Source organism: Haematobia irritans, chromosome 4 (genome assembly GCF_050003625.1).
Source record: "Haematobia irritans isolate KBUSLIRL chromosome 4, ASM5000362v1, whole genome shotgun sequence".
Taxonomy (NCBI): domain Eukaryota; kingdom Metazoa; phylum Arthropoda; class Insecta; order Diptera; family Muscidae; genus Haematobia; species Haematobia irritans.
In genome coordinates, this window is record NC_134400.1 from 180,529,401 (window position 1) to 180,542,760 (window position 13,360).

General features: G+C 36.2%; 1 protein-coding gene and 1 long non-coding RNA gene across 2 annotated transcripts; both read right to left on the reverse strand.

Moving 5' to 3' along the window:
- Positions 1 to 3,171: 3,171 nt before the first annotated feature.
- On the reverse strand, positions 3,172 to 12,239 carry LOC142234523 (chitinase-like protein Idgf3). Its single transcript, XM_075305690.1, has 3 exons — positions 12,054 to 12,239; positions 4,925 to 5,494; positions 3,172 to 3,859 (listed from the first exon to the last, which is right to left on the reverse strand). Exons 1-3 carry the CDS (start codon positions 12,163 to 12,165, stop codon positions 3,243 to 3,245), a joined length of 1,299 nt encoding a protein of 432 aa, XP_075161805.1. The 5' UTR covers positions 12,166 to 12,239; the 3' UTR covers positions 3,172 to 3,242.
- LOC142234524 (uncharacterized) lies at positions 10,892 to 11,973 on the reverse strand. The gene is made up of 2 exons (XR_012721636.1): positions 11,578 to 11,973; positions 10,892 to 11,504 (listed from the first exon to the last, which is right to left on the reverse strand). It is a non-coding gene; the product is annotated as an uncharacterized LOC142234524 (long non-coding RNA).
- Positions 12,240 to 13,360: the final 1,121 nt, after the last annotated feature.

Below are 13,360 nucleotides of genomic sequence, written 5' to 3' on the forward strand. Positions count from 1 at the left end.
CTCTTTGCGCACGACGCGCAAAGAAATGTCTCGTGATATGACAATAATATCCAAAATTTGGGCAGATAGGAGAGGTAACTGTTCAAGTAGCACCAATCTGGTCTCTTTAGCCAGCCGGCTCTCGTCATCGCTGGTAGTATTCCACCCAGAACAACTCTGTAGGAAGATATTGCCTTCTAAACCGCTGCCGTGTTGGTAACCTCCTGGCATGGTTTGAATGGTTTACTCCTCTCCACTTTATCAGGTGCTAGTGGGTGAGCAGGTCGCAGTGTTACCTCACCGATAGCATTTTGAAGTCATGCTGCAGGTGCTGTTCTGGTGTTTTGGAATACAGACAGGAGCAATCCACAGCGCAGTATTTTATACGGTTTGAAGATTTCTAATAGATCTTTCGTTTTCTGCCAATGCCTTCAGGGTTTATACTCATGACGTTTTCCAAATGCTTTCCCAAAAGGAATACTTTTCAAACGTCTCACCATGAACCTTATTATTCTGCCCACGAATGCAGATATCAATCACCTGGTTCACCTTTTTGGTCCACTATGTGAAAATTGTTGCCGTCGATTTAGACAATGAAATCCCTAATTGCAGGAAGGCAATAATTAATCTTCACCTCAAGCACCTTGATGTCGCTACCCAATGAAACTATGGAAAATCGTCCGCATAGGTTATCCGATGAATATCTAGTGGTGGAAGATAAGCTTCTGCCATGTAAAAGTTAACAAGTTTATACGGCCGTAAGTTCGGCCAGGCCGAATCTTATGTACCCTTCACCATGGATTGCGTAGAAACTTCTACTAAAGACCGTCATCCACAATCGAATTACTTGGGTTGTGGTATCTTAAAACTTCTTAACATCGTTTTCTAAATTGTGACTTAGTCCATACGTAGTAGAGAGCCAGAATTGAAATATGGGGGTCGCTTATATGGGGGCTATATAAAATTATGAACTTGATATGGACCAATTTTTGTGTGATTGGGGGTCGATTTATCAGAGGGCTATATATAACTATAGACTGATATGGACCTAGTTGGGCATAGTTTTTAACAGCCATATAATAGCACAATGTACCAAATTTCAACTGACTCGGATGAAATTTGCTCCTCCAAGAGGCTCCAAAACCAAATCTCGGGATCGGTTTATATGGGGGCAATATATGATTATGGACTGATATGGACCACTTTTGGCAAGGCTGTAATATATCATACACTACCACCACGTACCAAATTTAAACCAAATCGGATGAATTTTGCTTCTCCAAAAGGCACCGGAGGTCAAATCTGAGGATAGGTTTATATGGGGGCTATATATAATTATGGACTGATATGAACCAATTCCTGCATGGTTGTTGGATATCATATACTAACATCACGTACCAAATTTCAACAGATTCGGATGAATTTTGCTCTTCCAAGGGGCTCCGGAGGTCAAATCTGGGGATCGGTTTATATGGGGGCTATATATAATTATGGACCGATGTGGACCATTTTTTGCATGGTCATTAGAGACCATATACTAACACCATGTACCAAATTTCAGCCGGATCGGATGAAATTTGCTTCTCTTAGAGGCTCCGCAAGCCAAATCGGGGGATTGGTTTATATGGGGGCTATATATAATTATTGACCGATGTGGACCAATTTTTGCATAGTTGTTAGAGACCATATACTTACACCATGTACCAAATTTCAGCCGGATCGAATGAAATTTGCTTCTCTTAGAGGCTCCGCAAACCAAATCGGGGGTATGGGGGCTATACATAATTATTGACCGATGTGGACCAATTTTTGCATAGTTGTTAGAGACCATATACTTACACCATGTACCAAATTTCAGCCGGATCGGATGAAATTTGCTTCTCTTAGAGGCTCCGCAAGCCAAATTTGGGGATCCGTTTATATGGGGGCTATACGTAAAAGAGAACCGATATGGGCCATTTGCAATACCATACGACCTACATCAATAACAACTACTTGTGCCAAGTTTCAAGTCGATAACTTGTTTCGTTCGGAAGTTAGCGTGATTTCAACAGACGGACGGACGGACGGACATGCTCAGATCGACTCAGAATTTCACCACGACCCAGAATATATATATACTTTATAGGGTCTTACAGCAATATTTCGATATGTTACAAACGGAATGACAAAGTTAATATACCCCCATCCTATGGTGGAGGGTATAAAAATGTGGGAAAGATGGTAAACGCCTTGAGGTACTGCTTGTTTATTTCTCCAGGGCGATGATAGGTTTCCTCTGAATTCTACATAGGACTGTCTGCCAGCCATATAGTTCGCCAACATTTGGTTCATGTCAGTAGGGACGAGTTTTCGATGCTCTCGAGCAGTCTGACATGGCTGACCCTAACGAATGACTTCTAGTACCACGATCCTGTTACACGACTTGGGATAGTTTAATCCTCTAATTATGTGTGCTGTAATGGCATGGGAAGCATTTCTTGTACTATGTACTTTACGGAATCCATGTTGATGGTTGCCAGTTGCAAAATTCTTTACAAGTCTGGGAATGAGTATCTTTGGTACCGGCGAGAGAAAGGATAGCGGTCTATACCTACCCATACTTCCAGACATCGGGTATAATGGGTAATTCCAAAGACAAATTGAGGAGCCTGCTCAAGTATTCATCGCCCAGTGTTCCCAGAGGCTTCAGCATTCGCACAGAAATTCCATAGGGGCCCATCACCTTGGATTGTTTTGCGCTATTGATGACATTGGTAACTTCGGCTGTGGTAAATTGTGGTGTAGTGCTTGCTCGGATACCACGAAGGTCAAGAATGGATCTCCTTTTCGCTCCATCACTCTCGGGATACTCATCAAACTATATTTGTAAAAACTCGCACATCTTTTCGGATCATTCACCGTCAAGTCTCCGAAGGTGACTGAGATCCCATCATCCCTTGTAGCCGGATTCAAGAGGGCTGTTAATGTTGACCACAACTTATATGAGTATGTTATGTGCCTATTATACATTGCTCCAGGTCTCTAAGTATGTTTTCCATTTGTGCTCTAATCTCTAGATTCAGTTCCCTGATTCTATGATCAACGAGGTTAGTACGACGGCACTCAGAGCGATTATACTAGCGGGTATTTTATATCGGTTTTGATAATTCATTTTTTTATTCTTTTACATATAAAAATAAAAAGTATGTGTTTTTTTAATAAAATATAAATTTTAATAAAATTTTAATAAAATTTAAAAAAAAATCCATGGAAGTCCACGTTTACAATAACTTATAACGGATGGTTTTCAATAGAGGAAATTTATCACCTGTACATTCACCACGGAAATCATCCAAGCTCAAATCGAATAATGCCATTCCACCCAAACCACGATTTTGTGCATGACTAGCCTTCTCTGTTACACTGGCCACATTTTCATATGTGACCATCAGGCCATTAGCTCCCTTAATCTCCATACCACGGTAAGCGTAGTTACCAAATGTTTTGTCCTCAACATTGGTCATAGTTTTCACATTTTTACACACTTCCGACCAACTCCACAAACCTCGCTTATGGGTTCCAGAATCGCCGGATGCGGGTCCATCCAACGATGAAACAATAGGAAATCGATCACTTTTTAGGACTTTCTTAATTTGCCATGTTCTTCCATATGCGGGAATGCCCAATATCAATTGTTTGGAATTAGCTCCTTGCGATAACCAATATTGTATTTGAGAATCTACATTGGCCTGGGGATTACGAACTTTGTTCTTAGGTGGAGCTTTTAGGGGAGCCAAATAGTCAGCCACCTTGGGAGTGCGGTGAGGAGTGCTAAAATCAAAAGCAGCCAAATTGACCAAGTCCACATTTCCAATAATCGAACGAACATCGTAGAATTCTGAAACAGAGATTTATTTTAGTAGGTGGAAAATTGATATTGTATTAGGTGGGTTAGATTACATTGAAATCTCTTTTACGAAGGTGCGCGATAATTACTAAGCCAACGAAATGGGAACAAACATTGGCGAAAATTTGAGATTTATTCTTTAATTGAGCCAGCTATGCTCCAAAGATGATGACTTTCATTTCACAGCCATGAATAGGTCTCACGGATGCCAATCGCCCAAAATTTTGTGCAGGGTATAACCCACGCGATTCTTCACCTATTGTCTCAGCTATCTCGGTGGCCATATTTGCCACAACTGGATATAGCTGAACAAGGCCCGACGTGCGACTAACTATTATGGGACTTTAAAAACCAGGAGAGGAATATCGTCGTACTCAGAAAAATATATTTACTTATTCAATTGTGAAATTAATTTATAGAAATTGATTCGATAATGTAACTGATAGTATCAATCACAAAAAGTATACTGGATAGATCCAATAAACCAAATGATCGGGTTTACTTGCCACTTGAATATAAATCCGTTGGACTTTTGCCTCTGAGGCATTTCGGAGAGTAAGATTGGCACTAAAAAATACCAAAGTGTCGATCATCTCAACACGGGAATGGCGCTTCGCCGCGTTTGAAGGCGAAAGGTAAACCATTCGAACAAATCTACACAAATTCTAAAATTTGATGTTATTTCCGATATTTTTTGCTTTTCAATAATAAAATTAAAAAAATAGTGTTTTACTTTGTTGCATTACAAATCAGCCAGCCTGTATTAGTAATACATGATGTTAAAATGCCCTTTCGAAAATTTCATTAAAATTGAGCCAACGAAAGTTTTCAATGACATAATGAAAAATTTTCTTTAAGACAATGAACAGGTTCATAAATAGGACGTCATAGTTCATTATTAAAAAGAAAATTCATTAGAATAACGAAACGTTTCAATGTATTTACGAAATTATTTCGAGATATTACAAAGATTTTTTCTTTCAGTGCAGGCTAAGTACTTATCGACCGGGAGAGCGGCAAATTAATATATAATCCTCTGTTAACTACCATACTTACTGCTTGCATTCACATTTGGCAAAACGGTCAACGTTAGCATCAGTTTATTTTCACTAAATGTCCTCCTCAATTCACGTATCAATTGGGACATTTGAGCTTTGACTTTCTCTTGGTGTGGTTTTTTGTTCTTTTTGTTTAAGCCAAGATTACTGGATACCTTTGATGTTACAGCATTCTGAATTTTATTCCATGTTCCCACAAATTTCGAACGTTGTTTCATAACCTTTTCTGACGGCAATTGATAGGCCAAGTCCAGACCATCGAATTGATAGTTACGAACCAAACTCTGAGCAGATTTGGCAAAGGCTTGTTGTTTTCCTATATCGGCATTTAAAAGTCCATAGTATTTTTCGACTTTTCTTAAGTCTCCATTGCCACCTAAACTCAAAAGGAATTTAACATTGGGAAATTTTTTCTTCAATTGTCGCACTTGTTCAAATATGGGTATTTGTCTGCTATCCATGGTTACCACATCATAAGATTCATCTCTGATGCCAACATAGCCGTATACAACATGAGTACAAAGTTGTAAGGAGGTTTGTAAGTCGTTGATGGTGAAATTTGCGGTACCTAAAAGAAGGAAAAGTCAATTCAATGAGATATTCTATGAAATCCCTTGTGTCACTTATAGACAAATGGAAAATTTGTCAAAATGTATGCAAAGTATGGTTATATCGAACAATGGTTAACGAGAAAGGTGATGAGAAGTGGGTCCATTACGTCAATCCTAAGCGAAAAAAAATCATATGTTTAGGTTAGGTGGCAGGCACACTTAGACTATGTTATTCAGTCCATTGTGATAACACAGTGGTGAATTTCTCTCTCATAGGTTTACCCCGGCCATGCCTCAATATTAAATATCTATGGAATAAAGCTTATGCTGTATATGGTATTTGGTGGGTTAGGTATAGTGGCAGACCGATTTTTCAAGCTCACTTAGACTATTCTGGCCATTGTGATACTACTGTGGCGAACTTCTCTCTTATCACTAAGTGCCAGTGTTATCAGTATTTTTCTGGTTCTGGTCCCCAAACAAAACTTTAAATTAAAATTCTTCACAAAAATCCCCAATACATTTTGGGCAAGTTTTTATGATAAAAAAAATAAAGAAATAGGCTCTGCTATACAAAGTAATTTAAAGATAAAGGTTTTGTGAAACAAGCTTGCGTGCTACAATAAGATTAAGATTTCGAAACACAACATCAGGAGATCGGTGATCGTCTTTCAAATCCTCTAGATATGAAAATGGATGTCACTATGTATTTTTGACCGAGAATTTTCATCTAAATACTCAAGTAGTAAAATTGGGTGGTTGATTAATATGAAGGTGAACCATCTTCATCATTTGTGTAGTTATGGGATATATTGTTCAAATCAGTGATAAACACTAATTACACTCAAAAAAATGTGACCCCACATTGCACTAAAACCAATTTGATTCATGATGAAATGGGATTTACTTTTTATATTTTTATACCCTAAACCGCATAGTGGTCAGGGTAACATATAATAAATTTGATCTGGCAAAAAATGTGCCTACCAGAAATATTGATTTTATATATATAATATATACCGATTAGGGTTTTTTTCGGGAACGGGAATTTGCTATTTTTTCGTTCCGGGAATTCCCGCACTTACTTCCCGGGAATTTTTATACCCTGCGCCACACTGTGGAGAAGGGTATTATAAGTTAGTGCATATGTTTGCAACACCCAGAAGGAGACGAGATAGACACATGGTGTCTTTGGGGAAAATGCTCAGGGTGGGCTCCTGAGTCGATATAGCCATGTCCGTCTGTCCGTGAACACATTTTTGTAATCAAAGTCTAGGTCGCAGTTTTAGTCCAATCGACTTCAAATTTGGCACAAGTATGTGTTTTGGCTCAGAATAGAAACCTATTGATTTTGGAAGAAATTGGTTCAGATTTAGATACAGCTCCCATATATATATTTCGCCCGATATGGACTTATATGGCCCCAGAAGCAAGAGTTTTACACTAATTTGTTTAAAACTTTGCACAAGAAGATCAATTAGTACTATAGTCAAGTGTGCCAAATTTTATTGAAATCGGTTCAGATTTAGATATAGCTCCCATATATATCTTTCGTCCGATATGGATTAATACGGTCCCAGAAGCCAGAGTTTTACCCCAATTTGGTTGAAATTTTGCACTAGGAGTACAATTAGTAGTGTAGTCAAGTGTGCCAAATTTTATTGAAATCGGTTCAGATTTAGATATAGCTCCCATATATATATTTCGCCCGATATGGACTTATATGGCCCCAGAAGCCAGAGTTTTACACTAATTTGTTTAAAATTTTGCACAAGAAGATCAATTAGTACTATAGTCAAGTGTGCCAAATTTTATTGAAATCGGTTCAGATTTAGATATAGCTCCCATATATATCGTTCGCCCAATTTACACTCATATGACCACAGTGGCCAATCTTTTAATCCGATTTAATTGAAATTTTGCACAGGGAGTAGAATTAGCATTGTAGCTATGCGTGCCAAATTTGGTTGAAATCGGTTCAGATTTAGATATAGCTCCCATATATAGCTTTCGCCCGATTTACACTCATATGACCACAGAGGCAAATTTTTAACTCCGATTTAGTTGAAATTTTGCACAGGGAGTAGAATTAGCATTGTAACTATGCGTGCCAAATTTGGTTGAAATCGGTTCAGATTTAGATATAGCTCCCATATATAGCTTTCGCCCGATTTACACTCATATGACCACAGAGGCAAATTTTTAACTCCGATTTAGTTGAAATTTTGCACAGGGAGTAGAATTAGCATTGTAGCTATGCATGCCAAATTTGGTTGAAATCGGTTCATATATATCTTTCGTCCGATTTGCACTTATATGGCTCCAAAAGACAGAATTTTGCCCTGATTTGATTTAAAATTTGCACAAAGTGTACGTTTTATAATATTGCTAACTGTGCCAAATTTGGTTGAAATCGGTTCAGATTTAGATATAGCTCCCATATATATCTTTCGTCCGATTTGCACTTATATGGCCTCAAAAGCCAGATTTTTGCCCTGATTTGATTTAAAATTTCCACAAAGTGTACGTTTTATAATATGGTTAGCTGTGCCAAATTTGATTGAAATCGGTTCAGATTTAGATATAGCTCCCATATATACCTTTCGTCCGATTTGGACTTATATGGCCTCAAAAGCCAGAATTTTGCCCTGATTTGATTTAAAATTTCCACAAAGTGTACGTTTTATAATATGGTTAACTGTGCCAAATTTGGTTGAAATCGGTTCAGATTTAGATATAGCTCCCATATATATCTTTCGTCCGATTTGCAAATATATGGCTTCAAAAGCCAGAATTTTGCTCTGATTTGATTAAAAATTTGCACAAAGTGTACGTTTAATAATATGGTGAACTGTACCAAATTTGGTTGAAATCGGTTCAGATTTAGATATGGCTCCCATATATACCTTTCGTCCGATTTGCACATATATGGCTTCAAAAGCCAGAATTTTGCTCTGATTTGATTAAAAATTTGCACAAAGTGTACGTTTAATAATATGGTGAACTGTGCCAAATTAGGAGTACAATTAGTAGTGTAGTCAAGTGTGCCAAATTTTATTGAAATCGGTTCAGATTTAGATATGGCTCCCATATATACCTTTCGTCCGTTTTGAACTTATATGGCCTCAAAAGCCGGAATTTTACCCTGATTTGCTTCAAATTTTGCAAACGTATGGTTAACTGTGCCAAATTTGTTTGAACTCGGTTCAGATTTAGATATAGCTCCCATATATATATTTCGTCCGATTTTCACAAAAGCCAGAGTTGAAACCTGATTTGCTTCAAATTTTGTATATATACGCCAGAGTTGGGTAGAATGTTTCATATTTTAGACCCATTTTCAATGGGAGTTTCCTTCAGTTGACTCGATAGTTTCCACAGAGAATATATTTAATATGCTTTTTGAACTAATTGCACGCAGAGAAGGAATATGATCACCTCAAACATGTTTGATGATTCTGAGGGGTGTTGAGCTGTTAACTCGTAATACACCCGAGTTTTTCCGTCGATATGTTACAATGGATGAACTACACTCCTGAGTCCAATCGACAGTCGGCTGAGTGGACAGCGACCGGTGAACCGTCTCCGAAGCGTGGAAAGACTCAAAAGTCCGCTGGCAAAGTAATGGCCTCTGTTTTTGGGATGCGCATGGAATAATTTTTATCGATTATCTTGAGAAGGGAAAAACCATCAAAAGTGACTATTATATGGCGTTATTGGAGCGACCCCATATGAAGAAGAAAAAAGTGTTGTTCCACCAAGACAACGCACCGTGCCACAAGTCATTGAGAACGATGGCAAAAATTCATGAATTGGGCTTCGAATTGCTTCCCCACCCACCGTATTCTCCAGATCTGGCCCCCAGCGATTTTTTTTGCTCTCAGACCTCAAAAGTATGCTCGCAGGGAAAAAAGTTGGCTGCAATGAAGAGGTGATCGCCGGACCTGAGGCCTATTTTGAGGCAAAACCGAAGGAGTACTACCAAAATGGTATCAAAAAATTGGAAGGTCTATATAATCGTTGCATCGCTCTTGAAGGGAACTATGTTGAATAATAAAAATGAATTTTGACAAAAAAAAATGCGTTTTTCTTTGTTAGACCGGGGACATATCAGCCAACCTGTTATATGTATCGCACGATTTTCACACATTTGGCTATAAAACCCTTATTTCTCAACCGATCTTACTCAAATTTGGCTTACTCTAATCTTCTATAGTACCGACTATATGTGCAAAATATAATCCAAATCGGTTCGGATTGGATTATATTCAGATAGTGGCCTCACACTGTTAGAAAAATATGTTTTTCATATGTTCCGATATAAACAAAATGTGTTTCGGGCACAATTTTAAAACACAATATATTTAAGTGCAAACATGTAATGTTCCTAAACTAACACTAAATGTTTGGGACATCTATGTTAATATGTTAGAATATATTATGTTTGGGGCATGAATGTTTCATAAAAATCATATGTGTGAATGCAAACATATATAAATTTACAAATTTCGACTAAACATACATATGTTGTGATATTTTATTCAAAGCGACAGAGAGAGTATAGATAAAGTGAATAGAGATGGAAACCGGGAGAGTTGACGAAAGATATCAACATAACACAGCGAAAGAATAAAAAGAGAACAATTTCTGTGAAACCGCTTGTATGTTGTTTCGGAAAACTGTTTTATGATAAGGCCAAAAATTTGATATGGTTAAGTCTAAATATTATTTAATTTGAATAAAGAGAATAGACATTCGGAACCAAGAGAATAGACATTTGAAAAACAAACAGCATATGTTTTCGCCTTGAGAGCAGCATTTTATGTATGTGTGGACATGTGTTTTGTTTATCATTTTGGCATTATGGGCATAATTTTTTTCTTGGTTCGTTAAAAGAAATCAGGGGTCTTCATAAAAATAACGAAAGGGCACTATACTCTTTTTAGAGTTGGGACAGTAAAATGAAATAAGGAGGAAATAGTGAAAAATTACACAGTAATATGTATAAAAACAAAGTTTAGTTCCTCTTTATTAATAAGTAGTCCACGAGGAGTTGACGGACACCTTCAAATATAAAAGCGGGCATTAAGTTCGAGTTTTGCAGCTAAAATAATTTAAAAAGTTTATTTTCTTTAAAATGAATTATTAAAGAAAAATAAAATACATTTTAGAGCAATGGTGTTAAATGCTAGTAAAAAACTGTTCACGCCTAAATAAATTTATGTTTATATTATAAAATTATTTATGTATGTTTATACTCGACTCCACGTTCTTCTTTTGTTAGAGTTTTTGAATTCCTTCCAAATTTTAAAGTTTTGTACCAAAAACAGTTTTTTGTTACAAAATTGTTATTTTTGCAATAAAAAAAAATATTTTATCCAAAAATCAGTCAATTTCGTTTATATCAAGCACTATTACTGACTATAAATCTTTAATAACCCACATTTCGAAGTTTCATTATAAAAGTTTAATATAGTATAAATATAAATGTGTAAATTAAAAAAAAGTGTTCGGTCGGAGCAGGGATTGAACCCACGACCTTTTGCATGCAAGGCAGACATGCTAGCCACTGCTCCACGTGGCAAACAAATGTATGTTTCTGTTAACTAATGTTATGTTTGCATGGGCTCGTGGGCGCTGCAAACTATGCTATATAAATGTTACTTATAACTATAATTATCTACTGGTGACTATAACAGCTACGTAGGCCAGTGGATAGTGTGTTGGCTTACAAACTGTATGGTCCTCGGTTCGATTCTCCGTGCAGGCGAAAGGTAAAATTTAAAAAATATATAAAAGTGAATAATTTCTTCAACATTATTTGTATTACAGAAACGGTGCCAAGAACTAAAATATTTCGTGGAAGTGAAAATTACGAGTATGTTAGGGAATGAGCACAATCGTCTTTGGGAAAAATTCTTCCAAGCATATAATATTTTTGGGCTCAAAATGCTTCCAAACATATAATATGTTCACATAAAACAAACATATTAATGTTTCGGCAGTATCCAATAATATATGTGCTTCCTGCAAAATATGTTTGGAACATATGTTAAAAAAACGATTTTTTTTTGAGGGTGCATTTATTAACTGATCTTACTCGAATTCAGCACAAGATAATCTCCTGTAATATCAACCAAACCTGCAAAATATTAACCAAAGCCGTTCAGATTTAGATATAGCTCCCAAGATATGTATCGCCGTTTTTCAAAAATTTACCAATTTCTGACCATAATAGCCTTCTTTAGTAACCGATCTTACTTAAATTTCACACAAGGTAACCTTCTGTGGTATCAACCAAACCTGGGAAAAATCATTCAAATCGGTTCAGATATAGATATAGCTCCCATATATGTACATCGCTCGATTTTCCCAAACATTCTTGGTCCAAAAAACCTCGAATAATAATTCAAACCAAAACCTCGATTTTGGACGTAAATTAGTTGTTTCGATATCAAACTAACATGAAAAACTAAATTCTTCCTTTGAATACCAAAATGGTGTTATTTTGGAATTCAAAGGAAATCATTGTATAAGATATATTGCACAAATTATTTTCATTCTTCAAATACTCACCTCCTCGCATAATACTAGATGTATCGTAGAAACAGACTACATTCATATTATCACCCTTAGCTATTTGACCAGCCGTTATGAAGACAGTCAGGATACTTAATAGAAATTTCATTTTCGTATTTTCTTAAAATTATTAAGCGAGACTTTCAATGTTACCGTCCTCCAACTTCCTTATGACTGTCATTCAGTATTGTTTGATTCAATTTATAGGTTAGTCATTAGAAACAAAACACTCAATACTTACTAACTCGAATTTCCAATACATGTATTATTCACCGCAGCTTATTTGTGTCTCGCTTTATTTTTATATGTAAGAATAATATCGTTAATTATTAAACCACATCATACATCGCTGGCTACTATTATAGATTGTGATTTATAAATCTTATGATATAAAATGGTCTATTTTAGTTAATATATGATATAGTGTTTACACGTGCACTGATAGAAAAAGTTTCGTTACATTAACCAACTAAAATAGGATTTGCTTTTTTATCCATGTCAAACAAAAAAAAGTAGACGCAAAGAAAAACACGTTTGGGAAACGTGTACCGAAAACGTTGTTCTTTTATTGCAGTTTTTTTTTTAATTTCTTCTAAAATTTCAATCCTTTATTACCAAGTAATTTTTGCAATACAAAGAAGTAAGGAAAGTCTAAAGACTAAGACTATATTATACCCTGCACCACTTTGTAGATCTTAATTTTCGATACCATATCACATCCGTCAAATGTGTTGGGTGCTATATATAAAGGTTTGTCCCAAATACATACATTTAAATATCACTCGATTTGGACAGAATTTGATAGACTTTTACAAAATCTATAGACTCAAAATTTAAGTTGGCTAATGCACTAGGGTGGAACATAATTTTAGTAAAAAAAGAAATATGGGAAACATTTAAATCTGAAGCAATTTTAAGGAAACTTGGCAAAAGTTTATTTATGATTTATCGCTCGATATATATGTATTAGAAGTTTAGGAAAATTAGAGTCATTTTTACAACTTTTCGACTAAGCAGTGGCGATTTAACAAGGAAAATGTTGGTATTTTGACCATTTTTGTCGAAATCAGAAAAACATATATATATGGGAGCTATATCTAAATCTGAAGCGATTGCAATCAAATTTGGCACACATGACTATATTACTAATTGTACTCCCAACCAAATTGGGCCAAAACTCTGGCTTCTGGGGCCATATAAGTCCATATCGGGCGAAAGATATATATGGGAGCTATATCTAAATCTGAACCGATTTCAATAAAATTTTGCACACTTGCCTATACTACTAATTGTACTCCTAATGC